Source organism: Alligator mississippiensis, chromosome 1 (genome assembly GCF_030867095.1).
Source record: "Alligator mississippiensis isolate rAllMis1 chromosome 1, rAllMis1, whole genome shotgun sequence".
Taxonomy (NCBI): Eukaryota; Metazoa; Chordata; order Crocodylia; family Alligatoridae; genus Alligator; species Alligator mississippiensis.
Genome location: NC_081824.1, coordinates 39,987,016 through 40,005,538, shown reverse-complemented (window position 1 = coordinate 40,005,538; position 18,523 = coordinate 39,987,016). Strand labels below are relative to the sequence as shown.

Here is an 18,523-nt window from a genome sequence, read left to right as displayed (position 1 = left end):
GATTTCTTTAATTCTTACACTTCATCTGTCCTTTCAGTTGTTAAAATTGTGTGTGACCTATAAGGAAAGGTCCCTCATCTTAGTCTTCTCAGGTGTAGCACATCTTGTGGTTCTTCTTAACCTTTTTTTCCACTCAAACTTGGACAGAATCTTTAAACAGTATCTTAATAGGTTTACTGTAAATACTGAAATAGATTTCTTCTTTGGCAACTCATCGCTTGCTGATTTTAAAAAAAATGAACTGGAAAGGGATAATGTTCTGTTCTTAACTGGAGTAAAAAGTTCTATAAAGTTTGGGTCTGAAATATGAGGTCTTTATGTAGAGATGGGGCTTCCTCCTCCTGCAAATCCATAGCGAACTTGCTTGTGAGATCTCAGCATGAAGAAATATACCATTTAATGTAATAATTTCCCCACCCCCTCCTTTATCTGGAAAATGAAATACAGTGCAGAAAAAAATATAGTTGAAAGCAAATCTTTAATTTAGCAATGTACTCAAATCCAAGCACTATAACTAATGCCTGTTATTTTAATAGCCAAACAATAAAATCAGAAAATGTACATGGACATGTAGGTGGTATTTCAAATCTATGCACTAAAAGCACAGTTTGAAGGCAACCCATCCAGCCCTATGAGGTTATTGCATGTTTGTTTGTATCCATATGAGGTCATTACATCGAAGGCAGACCACTCTGTCATGAATGTTCAGTATGTCATAAAAAAACCAAAAAAAACCAAGCAAACCAGTCCCATGTAGGCATGTTATACCACTCCTTTAGTAAAATTTTAACACTCATTTCTTCTATTTTTTGTCTGTATCTGAGAGAAATCCTAACAAATAGGGGAAAAAGATCCTCTTCAATTCTATGTCATGCATGTCCTTGGAAAAACAGGTAAATTTATAAAACTCAGATTGTTCTAAAAAGTTTCTGCACAAACCAGTCAAATTTCAATCTAGAATAACAGGCGATAATACAGCACCAACTGAAACTATGCTATAACAGAGCAGCTTCTATATTTGTCTTAAAGAAGTTTCTATCTTATTCAATTATCAGTTTTGGTTTCCTTTAAATTCTTGTCAGTTATATTTTTTTTAACTGGCTTTTATTTCCAATATAAGATATTGTGTTTAAATGGCGGTCGCACCATCTGCACCTCAATGACGGAAGTACAGACAAGTTCCTTGGTCCAGAAGCAAATATTTTCTGTTTTGCCCCTCCCAATAATCATGTCCATGAAGGCAAGCTGTAAGAGGGATGGATGGATGGATGGATGGATGGATTGTTTTCAGGCTTCAGAGAATAACCTTAAGTTCAGCCCAAGCTGATATGAATCTTTCTCTATTGTCTTTCACCAGTATATCCACAAGTTTTCATCTAAGCCGAAGTACTGATGACTTAGATATCCAACTCCAATACTAAGATGTGGGGATAAACTCCTACCTTGTTACAAGCATGTTTGATTGCAAAGAATGCAGGCTACACTTGTGCATGTACATGCCTATATGCTAACAGCACAGTGAGATTGTGACATTTATAGAAGTCCATCATTCTCTGATTTAAAAAAAAATTTTTTTTTTACTTAAATATATTAGGAAATACCAGCAATAGTTGAAATGTTAACATCTAGCAATCTTCCATAAATGGCATATGTAACATGGATTTCTTACTAATGTCCATGAAAACCAAAGCTGGCATTTCTTGAAAGAACTTGTGGGAGCTAGACGCAAGTTATCTTAGCGTTCAAGCTGAGCACCTTGGCTCCTTTATGGTTTAATTAGTTGTACTCTATTTGGAGGCTTATGTTATATGGACATGAAGGATTTGAATCAAACAGATGTTTAACAAAGATAGGTTTTCATTTCAGTGTGTGTGTATTTCTGGAGTGCATTTAGTGGGAATGCTTAACAGTATGCCTTTGGTGGAGGGCGAGCGGGGGTGGGAAGATGTCTTTTTTCATTATAAAATCAAACAGGTTTGGCTATGGGACTTCTAAAGAAACATGAAATGCTTATCTAAACCTCAAGATTTGCTCACCATTGAAGTTCTTCATAAGTTAGATTTCTAGTAAAACTGTTGGATTTTAATATAATTTATTTCATTTTTGAAACATCGTGATTTGAGATGGTTAGTTTTATGAAATCGTTTCTGTCCTGTTCAGGCAAATGCTGTTGTTATTACTGAAGCCATATCTTTTGTGGGAGGATACTAGTTTTGATGAGATCTTCGTCAGGAAAGGTTTCGTATACCCTGCATAAAGTCCTGGACAATTCCAGAGAGTGACCCACACTAAATAGCCAACAGCTTAATGTCAAGGCAGCCAACAGTCCCAAGTTTGCAATTCTCCCACATCCCGGTGACTGCCTGAACTGCCAAAGCTGTGGCTGTTCAAGGAAAAGTATCACTCCTCCAGTGTAGGAGAGCCTTAATCTCATAAAGCTTTGTGAAATGGCAAGAATTCCATGCCCAGTTCTAATCACGAGTAACCATATCTAAATTTCCAATTTGTTGAAATCATTATTGAAAAAGTCACATTGAGGGCAATGTAATACCAAACACTTTATTACTTATGTTTGTTATTTACAGTATTTACATATTGCACATTAGCTGGAATGTTTTATACATGTATTGTAAAGAAAACTGATGGTAGTTTGTATGTGTATACAAAATCCACGCTCCACTGTCCCAAGGACCCGGGTTTACTCAGAACTGTCTTTTTGTATTTATCATGCAATGTGTACTCCCAGGGTACAATGTGACCCCAACATAAGTTTGTTTTAACCAAACTTTAATTGCATAAGCATGAAAGAGATCAAGTGACAACCACTGCTGTAAAGCAGATTCTGTAAGAGTTCTGAATATACAAACATTCCTTGAAGTCTCAGAATTAAGCAATAAAACACTAATTTTCTTGGTAAAGGGTGTGTGTTTGTGTAGTTTTTGGCAGCAGTACACATCAAATGTGGAGTGTGTTTAAGTATGGATCATTAAGTACTACTGGTGACTATACTACTGTAAAGAATCTGCACACTGTTGACAACATAGAAAACACATGTTAAAAGAATTATGGGAAGTAGTCTGTCAATCTGCAAAAATAAATCTCTTGTTCACAATGGAATATGTTATAAAGGTATTAAGTTCTATTTCCCTGTTGGTTTCCAAGGCACTTTTCTTGGTTCTTGATGTTTCTTCTTTTATGGTAATAACATCTGGTGGTTAAAAAATAGAAATAATTAGTTGTCTTTCATCATGTCTCACATTCCAAATGCGTATCAAACTGCATGTGTCAATTGAATACAATCAGTAAATAAAATAGGTAATTTTTTTAATGGCTTATAGAAAATGTGGTAGTACATTTATGATTTCCTGATTAGGTTTACATCATTCAACTTACTCATTTAGTAGTTAGCATTAACTACAGTAGTAACGTAACAGTTTTGGAAAAGCATCAAACATTAGTGTAAGAAAAAAGAGGAGGTTTTTGATATCTCACCATTTCAAATTTGTTTATACTGGGGGTTTTTCCAAATAAAGACACTTCTAAATATGATAGCACAGTCAAAATGTGAATATATATCAGTAGTAATATTAACCCATTGGAGTTGTATGACCTAAAGTTTCAGTATCAATGAAGTTTTATTGGTATTCCCCTATAAATCTGATAGCAGGATCAGGAATAAAGAGGATATTCTTGTTTGAGATTTAACTATTGACCTATAGACGTTAGTCTGACAATATAATGGACTCAGAGGACAAGAATGGGTCTTTTAGCTGGAAATTGTGTTTGTTTGGTTGGTTTGTCTTTTGTTTTGTTTTGTTAAACAAGCTTCGTGGTGTTAGCCTTCCCAAAACAACTTCTTGAAATCAAGTAATTAATAACTGGCAGTGAATGTATGATTCTTCTGGACTTGAATATTCTGGATATTTCTTTAGAGTCTAGATAGGTTAAATCTAAAAGTGGTTACAATTATGGAAACCTATCCTTAATTTCATAATGACATTTGACATTATAAAAGTTCAAAATGCTGTCACAAAAACAGTTTTGCAGGCAAGAAAGCAATACTAATGCATAGATAACTATGCATTTTAATAATTAACATTTCTTTAAAAGAAATAATGATACAATAACTTTCTTTAAAATTGATTGAGTTTTTGCCAAATACCATAAATTCCTACATATTTCAGTATATCAGTACAAGTATATACAATGACACTCTTGTATCAGAATATGAAATGTAGTTTTGGTTTGAACTCATCAGTTAAATAAATAAAAGCATTAAATTAATGAAAGAAATGTGGCCTCCATGACAAATACCTTCTTTTTGTTTGCACAGTACCCATTATAATAATAGGGCCCTATTTTTTTTTTAACTGGGACTTCAAGGTGCTACCATAATAACTAAAATAATAATTGTAATAATCACTATAGATTGGTTTCATTATGGTTCGACAAATCCTAAATTAAGAAGCTGCCTTTTTCTAGTGGAATATGGTTCTTTTTAATTCTAATAAGTTATTTTAAGGGTCTGATTCAAAGAAATAGTTGAGCAAAAATCTCTTGTACTGCATCTTAGCGTAAATACACTAATTTACAGAAATTTTCGAACTAAACATGTTGCATCTTTTTAAAAATATATATTACACTAAGAATGTAAATAGTGCAATAATTCTGCTTTATTTTTCATTTAAATTGTTAATGTAAAACGCAAGTACAGAATGGTATGCTGCTTACTAATTTAAATGGGCATAGACTAGGGTTCTCAGACTACATTTACTGGTATTTTTGTCTTTATCAGAAACTTAAGGATTGCAGATTTTTCATGGTTAGGGAAGTCATGTTTTCATTCTTATTTCTCCCTCCCTTTTCAGAAATACATGTAATGCTCAAAAGTGGTTAGTAACTATTTTTCTGTTGTGTCACATTTCTGAATTAAGTTGTCCTACATATAACTACTACCATCAAATGACAGAATGACTGCACTTGTATCCTCTTGGGAACCCTGAAAAGATTTGGCTGCAACATCTACTGGGAACGCAGGCAAAGAAGTACTTGCTCTTCCATTCATCCTTTCTTAAATAATGCGAAAAAAATGTCATGAGTCAGTGTAATGATTAAGATTTTTAAAAGCATGAATTAAGTAATTTAAGGATGCATTGTCAACATAACTAATTTGGTTCCATTATCTATGTAGGATGATGGTCTACATGGATAACCTTTCCTGTGGCAGATAGGACAAGGTTATTAAGAATGCCCCAGGATGAAGAATATGTGTCTCATTTGGCAGCTGCACATGGACTCCTATATAATATTACTGTGCTCGTGGTAATTCTGCATCAGAATCCTAAAGATGCCTTTGGCAGTGGCCAAAAACCTTTTCCTGTCTGAAGGCTCAGAAGACCATCTTCCACTCAAAGATACAGAAAAAATCAAAAATGGAGGTGATGAAAGCTGCTGTATAGTAATTATGCTAAACAACCAGCAGAGAAAACTGATGGCAGATTACCTACTAGCAAGGAAGACTGAAGAACATATTATACCATTAACATGGGATGTACGTTGATGAGGTAGTTTCCAATTCAAGGCCAGCCCCCATTTTAAATATTTCTGAATGTTCTGAGGCTATGGATCTCAGCCTCTATTTTTCATCACCTCATCTTGGTGGTTGAATATGCCTAGGATGCTGTGTCTTAACAGATGAGGCTACTAAGCCTTGGAGCAAATGAAGCTTTGTTGGTAGACAGATCATGCATATGAAATAACATTTTGTTCCTGATATTTAAAAAGTACCATCTTAACCCTCGACTTACTGGTAATCCTTTATTCGTTAGTTTTACCAGTAAGTTGAGGGATACCAGTAAGTAACTAATGAATAAACAGTATTACTGGTAACCCTCGAGTTGCTGGTAAAAAGCTGAGTGACAATGACCACAAGTTGATCACTTTCACTATCCATTGCAAAGCTGGCAAGTCAGCCAGCAATGCAGTAGTCCTTGACGTTAGGAAGCTGACTTTCGTAAGCTCAGGAGACTTGTTCTTGAGGCCCTGAGAGACCATGATTTCACAGGGAGGGGAATTCATGATGAAGGGTTGCTCCTTAAGGAAGCAATTCTGACCCATAGGAAAGGTGGTAAAAGGGCTCAACAAGCCCCTTGGCTCAACAGGGAGTTCATAGACCTCCTAAGTCTAAAAAGAGAGGCTTATAAAAGATGGAAGATGGGAAACACTAATAAGGAGAAGTATTGTGCACTGGTCCTCACCTGCAGGGAGCAAACTAAGAAAGCCAAGGCTGCAACTGAACTCCACCTGGCTATAAGAATCAAGGACAATAAAAAGTCCTTTAGATGTGTGGGAAGTCTAAAGAAAAACAAGGGCAACTTTGGACTCCTGCTAAATGAGCTGGAGCAGCTGACTGCTGGCACCCAGGAAAAAGCCAATCTGCTTAACGATCACTTTTGCATCTGTTTTTCACCAGCCCAAATGGACCACCCTGCCAAACATGATGTGGGATGACCAAGGTGAGGGGTGAATATATGCCCACCATGGCTGTTGATCTTGTGAGGGAACATCTTGAGAGGCTGGACCCCCACAAATCAGCTGGCCCGGATGAATTGCATCCAAGAGTGCTAAAGGAACTAGCAGACATCATAGCGCAGCCACTGGCAAGGATATGCGAGAACTCGTGGTGCTCAGGGGAAGTACCTGAAGATTGGAAGAGGGCCAATGTGGTGCCCATCTTCAAGAAAGGGAGGAAAGAAGGCCTGGGAAACCACAGGTTAATCAGTTTGACCTCAAACCCGGGGAAGATTTTGGAAAAAATTATCAAAGAAACCATTCTTGACAGGCTAACAGAAGGCAACATTCTGAGGGATAGCCAGCACGGGTTTGTTGCAGGTAGGCCTTGCCTGACCAATCTCATTTCCTTCTATGACCAGGTGACGTATCCACTGGACAGAAGGGAAGAGGTTGATGTTATATATTTGGATTTTAAAAAAGCCTTTGAACTGGTGTCTCATGATGTGCTCATGGAAAAATTGGGCAATTGCAGCCTCGGCTACTCCGCAGTCCGATGGCTGGGGAACTGGCTCCGAGGTCGAACCCAGAGAGTGGTAGTCGACGGAACCAAATCTACATGTCACTCGGTGACTAGTGTTGTCCCCCAAGGCTCTGTTCTCAGAACTGTACTCTTTAATGTCTTCATAAACAATCTGGACACTGGTGTCAGAAGTGGACTGGGTAAGTTTTCTGACAACACCAAACTTTAGGGAAGAGTGTCTACACTTGAGGATAGGCTGGTGATACAGGCCGACCTTGATAGTCTTGCAGGGTGGCTGGATGAAAAACTCATAGCATTCAATACAGAGAAATGCAAGGTGCTCCACCTCGGAAATAAAATCCCATATCACACTTACAGGTTCAGCAATGCTACACTTGCTAGCACCATGACTGAAAGAGACTTGGGGGTCATGACTGACCACAAGTTGAACATGAGCCACCAATGTGATACTGCAGCTGGCAAAGCAACCAAAACTGTGGCTTGCACTGATGCATCTCAAGCAAGGAGGATGTCATCCTCCTACTGTACTTGGCCTTGAGGAGGCTGCAGCTGGAGTACTGCATCCAATTCTGGGGCTCCACAATTCAGGAAGGATATGAAGAAGCTTGAGAGAGTCCAAAGGAGAGCCACGTGCATGATCAGAGGGCAAGAGAACAGGCCTTATGAAGACAGGCTGTGAGCCATGGGACTCTTCAGCCTGGAGAAGCGCAGGCTCACGGGTGACTTGGTGGCAGCCTATAAGTGCATATGGGGTGTGCATCAGGATCTGGAGGAACACCTGTTCACCAGAGCACCACAAGGGATGACAAGATCCAATAGTCACAGACTCCCACAAGACCATTTTAGGCTAGACATAAGGAAAAACTTCTTTACTGTCTGAGCCCCCAAGTCCTAGAATAGACTTCCCCTAGAAGTGGTGCAAGCACCTACTCTGGGCACTTTTAAGAAACATTTGGATGCTTATCTTGCTGGAATCCTTTGACCCTAGCTGACTTCCAGCCCCTTGGGCAGGGGGCTGGACCTGATTGATCTTACGAGGTCCCTTCCAGCCCTAATGTCTATGAAATGTATTAAATAAAATAGTAACATGATAACATAAGCCACAAGTGTTTGCATTCTATTATCCTGAATGCTGTTTATTCATTAGTGCCCACAATTATTAACTTTGCAGTCTGGTGCTAAACTACAAATCTTTCATCTTTCCCTATGCTTTCATGAGAAGGCTTGATCCAGCAGCCTGTCGAGGGAGAGACTTGATTGCCAGATCTAAAGAAACAGAACCCCTTTCCCTGTGGCTGTATCTAGGAAATGGCAGCTGCCACCATACCCCTTATACTGGAAGAGCTATAGTACTTGGGGAAGCTGAATACACCAGAAAAAAGGCTTAAACGGATCCTTTGACTTCTGTGAGGTCAGCTGTGAATCTTGATGCACCTCTTGCCTATACTGAAGCTCACTTAGGAATTATGCTGCTGCTAATGAACAAACAGAGGTTGCACATTATGCTCTCTCACACTTCTGAGGAGACCTGGAGGCTACGAGCCCTGCGGAATGGATTTTCTTCACCAGTCTTCTGGTTTCAGAGCAGATAGTGCCACCTAAAGGAACTGCCCTTTGTTTCTTCTTACCATAAGAAATCAAACTCCTATTGGGAAGTGTTGCTGCAGCGAGGCTTTCTAGCAAAAAGGTGAAAAGGAACTGTGATCCCATGTATATGATTATGAATCATGTTTGGCTGGTAATTGCCCTAACACTGTACCTGTTCTTTGCAGTAGAGTGTAGGGATTATATGTTCCTACTAGTAGATTATTTCCTGGATTTCACTCTGGACCTTTGGTCTGCATCTAGCAGAGCAGGGGCATGCAGTTTGTGGTGCCACAAGCTGCACATGGTGAACAATTAAAACACGTGCCATGCAGCGAGGTGGCAAAACTTGCTACCAGGATTTCCCAGTAGCAAAAAAAACCCAGAAAAAAAAAAAAGTGACACACAGTACACAAGAAAGCCTGCACTGGCACAAATGAAGGCCTGGCTCTCCAGAGCAAGGCTCTGGCTGCTGGCCAAGCCTCTATGCTTCCCAAGTTGTGCCCCTGCTGCTCCAGCATGCCACCAGTTTATACTGCTGGGGCTAGCACCTGTGCCACCCCCTGCCTTCAGCTCTCCCTGGCTGAAGACCCAAGAGGAGCTAGGCAAGGGCAGTTCACCCACAATGGGACACCTTTTCCCTCAACAAAGTGCACCTGCAAGGGCATGGACAGGCCCAAAGTAGCAGCACAGATTTGTGCCACTGCAAGCACAATCCCTGTTTAGACACAGCCATGAAAATCACCCAGCTAGAACAAGGAGCTTATTACCACTGCCTAATGTTAAGTTTTAAAAAAGTAGATTCTCTGACAGCTTCCCTAAACAGCCAAAGTCTGGATTATAGTGTTGCCTCCATGGATGTTTACTTTGCTTATAGTAATACTTGCCGAATAGAAGTTAATCTTTGTAGGCAATAGGCTTCAAAAACCTCCAGAACTGAATTTGGATTAGTTTGGGTGTACTTTAAAACTATTTTTCCCCCACACAAAAAACAGTGACAGAAAAATGCAAAGAAAAATCTTGTTATGCTCTAGTCTAAAGTCAGAATTCTGAACTAAACATTTCATTTGGTGATAAAAACATTTCATTGGTCAATAAATACCTGCGGTAAAATCTAAAACTGATAATTTCTCTAAGATCATTTTAAAATTCTCATATAAAAGATTTATATAAATGTATTTTTGTCTCAACTCAGGGTAGATAGGAGCAGAATATAAATTGTGATGCATGTCAGCTTTAGAGGTATAAATATTTTGGGAATACATTCTTCATTTATTATGCATATGAAGTTGCCATAATTCTAAGACTTAAGCAGGTGCAACAAGAAAAACTAGCCCTTTGGATAAACACCTGAAATCTAAAGACAGCTGAATAATCTACTTAGTTTGATTTATCAATGCTAATGCTACAGTAATAACATAATGAATTATCTTAGAAGCACCTATGGCACCTACCTTTAAAAATATATAAGTGTATAGTTATGTATATATTAATCCATATTTAAAGGGTACACAATAATTCTACAGCTGAAAACAAAAGGGAAGCCAGTGACAATACATACAATTGTATACTGAGTCAACTCTTGGAGAAAAATTAGCTACAGCTGTTAGGCTTTGTTCTGTAAAAACAAATTCACTATCTGCTAACTGCATCCTGCTATGAATAATTCACAGCTGATGTCTATGGGTCTTTATAATGCCTTCCAGTAGGGGGTACTCCTTATTTATAGCCAGTATTTTGCCAGATTAAGACAATTACGTCAAACACACTGAAAGGGGAATACCTTAGCCTAAGGATGATTGTTTATACACTCTCATGAATATTTTTTGTCTACAATGCAAAATCTACCATTTTGCTATGCAGTAGAATGTTATTACCTCTGTCAAAAAGCTTACCTTATCCTTCCATGCACATTGGACTTACTGCCAACCGAGTAAGAAGCCTGGCACATCTTTTATAGTCTGCCATGAGAAAAGATCATAAATACATTAAGTTGACACTGCTGACGTAATTAATTCTGTTTTTAAAAGTAAAAAAGTGATGTGCAAACTATTATAACTACTAATTTTAAATCACTGCGTTGAACTAAAGACTTAGGGGGCCAATTTCTACCCGTTATAAGCTATATCTGAAAATGTAGATAAAAAGGTGATGAAAAAACAATTTTTTTCAAAGATGAGTGCATGATCTGTGTGCCTAATTTCTATGAACAAATGTTACAACTGCCTGCAGACTGTGTGCATAAAAAACTATATATCTAAGTAGCCATGCCTGTGCCAAATGCTAGATCTGAACAAGTAGAATTTCAACTTGCATGTGCAATTTGTTTACATCCATCTTTGAAATCTAACTCTCAATGAATTAATCTGAAAGTCAGATAAATAGTGCATTCCCATGCAGAGAAGTAGAGAAGGAAAGACCTGTTATATCATACCTATTCCTCAATGCCAGTGCAAGATGATTTCCTACATTTCATTCTTAATGCTTTTTACCATCATCAAAATATAGGGTTGGAAGGGGCTTCCTGGGTCATAATCTAGTCTCCTACAATTTCAAGCAGCCATGTCATATTATCTGAATCACATTTATTTAGTTCCATTTTAGATCTAGTTAGATTTTTGTTTTCCTTGCTTCTAATAACAGGCTGTTTCAAAACCTCTCTTCTCTGAAGATTAGGCATCATCTTCACATATGTATATACTAATTAGTGGGATGAATAAAGAGTAGGGAACAGTGAAACCGATGGCAGTCAAGGTTACAAAGTTAAGCAGGGTAACCTATTTTGCATGCAGGACAGATTGAAAAGAAATTGGTCAAAGCTTGGTCACATGTTCACTTAAAGCTTCTCTCCAGTCCTACAGTCAGCGATCTACATTATTGTTCAAGGGTTGACACTTCTTGGTAACAAAAAATTTAAGTACTAAGAGCTATCATGCTGTTAAATTATAGAAAGCACTAGGAAACATGCCGGACACTATGCTTTTGTAGTGACAGAAGATAGGCTTTTCCCTTGCTGTAGCAGCAGACTGCAGGTGTTTTATATTTTCCTTTTGAATGGCTGCATAGAATGAACTGGTGAATTGTAACCTAAAATCAAAATATTAGCAGAAATCCAGTACTGAGTACCAAGCTCAGGCTCTTGTGCATGGATAATTAAAGCATGGTACAAATTTCAAGATCCCACAACAATTTCTTTAAGGAATATGTGTATCCAATGTTCTATCTGCAAATAGATTGTCTAATATACCATTGTTATTTTATTCATGTTTAATTAAATCTACAGCTTGTGCAAGATGTCATACTGACATCCTTAGAAACTGCAAGCTGACGCACAAGATGGATACAGTACAGGTAACACTAGTACAAAGTATCTGCCCTTGCTCCAGTAGTGTGATATTACCATTGGGGAAAAGTCTAATCCAAGCTTGGTCCCTAGCTTCCTTGTTGCTCATTCCAATTAGTGCTGAATATGATGTTGATTTTTTTCTCATCCTTTAGCGACAGAAGATAGACTTTTCCCTTACTATGGCAGCAGACTGCAAGTATTTTGTAAAATAAGCTGTTGAATGGCTTTCAGTTACTAACCTTTCCATCACTATTGAGTATAGGCTGAACATGGTCAGGTTTTATTCTAGTGATAGGGCTTATTTTTCAGTATATGTATCTATTTATGTCAGGTCTGCCAACTTCTAAGTCCCTAGTGACCAAGTGGCCACATACCACACAAATACTCCTCTTTCCCGCCACTGTGCCCCGGTGTAGTCCCAGACTAACCCTCAGCTCTGCACTCTTGCACTACCCTGCCTCCTGGGGCAAAGGCAGGAAGCAGCAGCCAGAGGAGGAGCAAGGATCCTGGAGACTCTGTTGCTGTGGCCAAAGCAATATTGTGGGGAGGAGAGGGTAGCAGTGGCCAGATGAGAATCTGGAGCTGCACATTAACCCCTCATGGGCTGCTAGTTGGACACCCAGATTTAGAAACTACTTCCTGGCTTTCCAAGACATCCAATCGTATGTCATGCAAGTAAGACAAAAAGAAATAGGTTTAATAAATATGACTTCAAAATGATCATGGGCAAAAAACATTCTTAAAATGTGAGCCAGGAATTCTTGGTTCTATTTCCAGTCCTGCACTTGACTGACTAGCTGGGCTTAGAAAAGTAGAATAATGTGTACTTTTGTTCTGAAAGAGTGTGCAAAAATAGCATCTTTTTACTCAACAGGTCTGTCCCTCATATGTACAGTCATATCAGCTGAACAAGAGTTTAAGAAAAAAATCTTGCTCTTTTTGTTGTTTCTTCTAGCACTGCACTACCAACACTGTTGGGGTGCTGTGAGCCAGGTGTGGTTCACCTGTGTCCTTCATTTGATTTATTAACTAATTTCCAGTACGTTACACTTTTTATAAATCCACTGAATGCATTACTAGGAAACAGATGGGTTGCCAAAACATAAGAAGCTATCATTTGCCTATAAAGGCTGCACTATAAGCAATGGTACATGAAATGGAAATAGCTTCACTTGGTTTTCAGTCTTGGCTGAGTTTTCGGCACAAGCCATAAAATGTATTTTCCATGTAAAGTTAGCATAGTAGATTTGGAGCCAATGGGAGAGAACAAATTTGGTATTTCAAGGAACTTTTTACTTTCATTATACACTAGAAATGCCTTGCTTGGGCTTCCCCATCTGTAAAAATGGAATAATGATAAGTATACATCCTGCTTGAAAAATAGGATATTAATTAATATCCATAAACACTATGAACTCTAACAGAAAGGGATTGCAGTGGCATAATATTACAACTATTATTTACTAGAATTGTTTAGAGTCACTCCATTCAAAAAACAAACGCCTGACTCCTATTTGTTTCTTAAATGAGTTAGCCTTGATTGGTGTCACTTACATGCTGGGATGGTGCAGTCTCTTGTATTGTGATATAGCCGATGAAAATGTTTACTGCATTTTGGACTAAAGTAGAGAGGACCTGAAATAACAAGGGAAGGGGGGAAAGAGTCATTAGTCAAAATGATTCAGAGCTCCTAGAGAAAGGAGAGACAGACTTAAGTGGCATATATATATGAAATAAACTACAAATGCAAAATGTATATGTATGTACCTGTTAAATGCTTTAAAAATTTTTCTTTCATCCTCAGATCTCTGGGAACTATTTCTGTTGGAAAGAAGAAAGCATTCACTGTAACCCAGTGGAAATACATGCGTCACACATGGGAAGGCAACTTATGAGCATGCCAAAATTCTGCTCATCTGAGGGGTAGAACCAGAGGGCACTAGAAGCATGCAGGTTACATGGCATTTGCATAAAGGGAGCAAACTGCAACCACCTTTGTCTTTCATAAAAAAACACAGCCCCTACAAAGGGGAGCGCTGCAATGCTGGACCTGATGCTCCCGGTAAGGCAAACAATCGTATAGATGAGGACCACCAAAAAGTCCCATTTCAGTAGTGTGCACTATATTTTAGCTCCCCCTAGTTCTGGTGTATCACTTAAGTTCAATGACACTTAGAAACTTGTAGCAACTTCAGTGGTGCAAAGAGTCCACCGCTATACCTGTGGTTGATGTTTAGGCTGCCTTCCTTTTTTGGCTGTTTCATGCACCTTTTTAGCTACAGGCTCGTCCACTGCTTTGTCAGCAATAATATACTAAGTGTGGAACACAAACTTGGATCAATATGATGACAGGAAACATAGAAACAGTATGTGTTTTCTCTAGCCGTAAATAAAATTCACAGGAAAGGACTATTCCAAGCAAATTGCTCTGCCCTACCCTTGTGGTTTGCTTCCCTGCATTCTGTGTTCAGGAGATGGCAAAGTGAAACTGGTTTACTGAAATCCACTTAAGCCTCAGCCCTTGTGTGTCTTGTTGATTTACAGTTATCTTTGATTGCTTTCGGTTACTAACACCATGCTGATAGCTTAGTGTTGATTGCATATGATGTATGATAGGCTGTAGGGTCCTTTTATTTACTTGACCATAAATGCCTAAGTAGCCTTCTCCATTCCCCTGGCACCTCTTATCACATATAAAGCAGAAAACATTTCCATTCAAATCTGATTCACTGATGAGGTTAAACGTTTCTCGAAAGTCATTTTTCATTTACTTCTAACTTGAGTCAGTCGAAGTAAAATTGGCCTTATCATGTTTGACCTAATTGTGTCATGAAGAGCATTAAAAGCTTACATGTTTCTCTGAGAAGCTTCTCACAGGACAGACCCGCTGGGAAACTGATGATACGACTGACATAAAGGAAGGCTCTAAGGAAGCAATAATGCCTTTCCAGCTTTGCTGGAAACCATTCTCTTTTATTAACAATAAAAATAAGATGTCCCACGTAGGAGCCAGAGAGTCCGGTACCAACCTAGTGGTTTTATTCTCACTGGATCCCATTCCCCAGTGCATTGGAATTGCTGATGCTGAATAGCCAAAAGCTCTGCCCAGCAAGCCACAAGCTTCCTTGTTTTGCTTTGCTGTGCTAGAGTTACAGAGTAGAGTGCACTGCTTGTAACTTTTTTCCAGCACAGAGTAAGGGAAACTTTCACACTGGCCTGAGTTAGGACCCAGGACGTTGTGAGGTTGTCCCATTTAAAACCTTTCGTAAAATCATCTATGCAAGACAGTAAATAGCATTTTAATGAGAGTCACTGATTACTCCAACTTTAAAGCTGCAAATCCCGTGGAGGACCAAGCAAAGCCAGCAGGTGATGGAAAAGAAAGGCAGAAAAAGGCAAAACATGGCATCTCTCTTAAGAAAACTGAAAATTGGCACAACTGAAATAGCGAGGTGGGATGGAGCTAGACTTTTCTCAGTGGGGGCAAATGACAGAACAAGGAGCAACAGTCTCAAGTTGCAGCAAGGGAAGTTTAGGTTTGAGATGAGGAAAAACTCACTGGGAGGGTAGTAAAGCAAGGAGCAGGCTACCCAGAGAAGGTGTGGAATTCTCCATTCTTAGAGGTTTTTAAGACTTGAGTAGACAAAGCCTGTGTTGGGATGATGTAGTTGGGGCTGCTCCTGCTTTCAGCAGGGGGTTGGACCAAATGAGCTCCTGAGCTTGCTTCCAACTCTTACTTTCTCTGATTCTCTAATCTCACTCGCTGGCCTAGGCAGAGAGAGGGAAAGCCTGGGAGGTGGCGATACTACAGAGGCTGGGGGATGACGGCAAGCAGCAAATTAGACCTGGCAGCCAGAGAGGCCAACTCAGCCTCCAGCTGCAGAGCGCCGCCCCCTGCTCTGGGTCTGCTGCCACTGCCTGTGACTTGCAGGAATAGTCTGGAGGGAGCATCAAGAGCAAATGCAGTTCTTGGGACCATGTAGGCTCTCCGCTCCAAAAGAAAGAACTTAATTTGGGTTGGGGAATAAATACATGGTCACAAATATTTGAACGGTCCAAGCACCAAAGAATGGAAAGGATTAGTAAAGAGAGCCCCAAGGCTGCTAACAAAGTTCCAGGTGTGGCATCAGCTAGGGCTTGGCTGTGAAACTCGGGGTCAGGGGAAGGGGAGGAAGGACCAGAAAACTCAGTCGGGAGACTCCAGACTACCTGATCTGAGGTTACTCTACGTTTCCTTGCCCCAATCTCACTGTTTTCCGCCATGAAAGCAGGTGAGATATTAGGGAAAACTTTGTGAGGAGGAGGGGAGGGCGGCACTGGGACCGGCTGCCCGGAGAAGTGGTGAAACTGCGGGTGGGTTTTCAGACCCGGCGGGACACAGCCCGGGCCGGGATGATGTAGTCGGGGCTTGGGGCAGGGAGCTGGACTGGATGCGAGGTCCTGAGGTCCCTTGCGCCCCTCCGCTGCTGCGGCTGTGCGCGCGGAGCCGCGGGAGCGGGTCTGGCTTTGAGCTCCGCGCCGCAGCCGCAGCCCCAAGCCCGTCGCGGGAGCGGGGTCTCCCGCCGGCCCGGCCCGGCCCGGCCCGGCCCCACTTCTCCGGGAAGAGCGAAGTTGGCCGGGAAGGAGGGAGCGGGCGGGGCGGGGCGGCGCAGCCGGCCACTTACCGACTCGCTGCTCGTCCGGGTACCCGCCGTAGTCCTCCACTTCCCTGCGGTCCAAGCCGTAGTCGTGCTTGGGGAAGCGCTGCTGCCCGCTCTCCCCCTGCAGCTGGTAGCTCTTCAGCTCCTGGATGATCTCCATGATCAGGTCGAGGAGGCTCTGCCGGTCCTTTACATCCATGGAGTCGCTGGTCTCCGCGCGGGACCCCGCCGACAGCACCAGGAGCCCCAGCAGCGCCAGCAGCCGCGCAGCCCGCGGGGCGCCCATGGCCGGGGAGAGGCGCCGCGCTGCGGGGGGCGGGCGTGCTCCTATTTCACTGCCGGCAGCGCGCGGGGTGGGCAGCGAGGAAATCACGCGTGTGACGGGGGACGAGGCGCCTTATGTAAGCAGGGAGCCCCGCTCCGCGCCGCCCCCTCCTCCGCTGTTAAAAACCCCGGCGGCCCGCGCCTGCCTCTGCCTCTGCCCCCGCCGCAGCCACCGGGGGGCCGGGCCCGGGCTCCTCCCGCCGCAAACTTTGAGACAACTTCTTGATTCCGAGTTTCATGCCTGAAACCCGGGTCGGGCGCCGCGGCAGCGGCAGCGGCAGGTGCCCTCACCTCCGGCAGCGGGCTGCAGCCCGGGAGCCGCCTCGCCGCCCGCTGCCTCCTCCCCCGGGACCCGGAGGGGCCGGGGCCGGGCTCCCGCCTGGCAGCCTCCTGGCGGGGCAGCGCCGGCGGCCGGGGCGGGAGCAGAGGGGCGGACAGAGGCGGGCGGCTCGGGGCAGGGAGGGGGACCCTCCTCTCGCCTCTTCTCCGCGGCAGAGCCGAGCGCGGCCGCCCTGCGGGGCGGGGAGAGCCTGCCCCGGCCTGGCGGGACCCGGACGGCGAGGCCAGGTGCCCGAGGGCGCCGTGTCCCCCGGTGTTGCCAGGTGTACGATGACGACCGTATCTGGACCGTCACTTCAAGCCTTGTACAATGTATGAGCAACGGTAGTAAAAGTGCTCCAAGTGTACGGCATTTTTGGAGGCAGCTAAGTGATGCAGCATATGTAAAACCCAAGTCACTCTCAAGGAGTTTTAACCAACTTTGGTGGGGGGTTACACACACACACACCATCATTTCAAGCCTTGTAAAATGTATGAGCAATTTATATATATATATATATATATATATATAATTGCACATACATGTTATGATACATACAAATTGCGCATACATTTTACAAGGCTTGAAATGATGGTGTGTGTGTGTGTGTGTGTGTGTGTGTGTGTGTGTATATATATATATATATATATATATATATATATATATATATATATGTGTGTGTGTGTGTGTGTGTGTGTGTGTGTGTGTATTTAATGTTCCAGGTCAAATTGGCCAAATCCGTTCCAAATCATATCGACTGAGCCGAACTCAGTTGTTCGAAACACCATGTATGGTGCTATAACCAGCAAGCCTCTTCCATCCCAGACCTATCACCCTTGGACTTTAGACACTCCCAAATCCATTGGTAATCATCCTACCTGCAGGCCCATGCCCATACGTCTTGGGGTTCAGATGCCCCCAGATACTACAGGCAAGCATTTTCCATCCCAAAATCTTTAGTCATGGGCTTCAGATATGCACACAATCTTAGTCCACAAGAGGCCAAGAACTAACTTTTGAGTTGCTGTTAGCACTTTCTTATGCCTGCTTGCCTCAAAATACAGGCTGCCCTCAGACTTATGACACAACTGGTTCCTAAAAGCCTCATCTTAAGTCGAAACATGGTAACTCGGAACCGATTTTCCTATAGGAAGGATGGTATAAATGGAAGATTGGGCCTTGGTTCAGGAACCAATACTTTATTTCTCACACGGTAGCTGCTACTGTCATCCATCATCCTGAGCCACCACGTGCCG

The 18,523-nt window shown here is 41.8% G+C and overlaps 1 protein-coding gene across 2 annotated transcripts; it reads right to left on the bottom strand.

The window, feature by feature from the left end:
* Positions 1-2,533: 2,533 nt before the first annotated feature.
* On the bottom strand, positions 2,534-17,342 carry ALKAL2 (ALK and LTK ligand 2). Of its 2 annotated transcripts, XM_006262141.4 has the most exons (5): positions 16,649-17,330; positions 13,752-13,805; positions 13,539-13,619; positions 10,534-10,599; positions 2,534-3,208 (listed from the first exon to the last, which is right to left on the bottom strand). In XM_006262141.4, exons 1-4 carry the CDS (start codon positions 16,908-16,910, stop codon positions 10,535-10,537), a joined length of 462 nt encoding a protein of 153 aa, XP_006262203.3. In that variant the 5' UTR covers positions 16,911-17,330; the 3' UTR covers positions 2,534-3,208; position 10,534. The 2 variants fall into 2 exon arrangements, with proteins under 2 accessions (XP_006262203.3, XP_019348244.1); XM_019492699.2 differs by lacking the exon at positions 13,752-13,805 and having other exon boundaries at positions 16,649-17,342.
* Between the last annotated feature and the right edge of the window lie 1,181 nt (positions 17,343-18,523).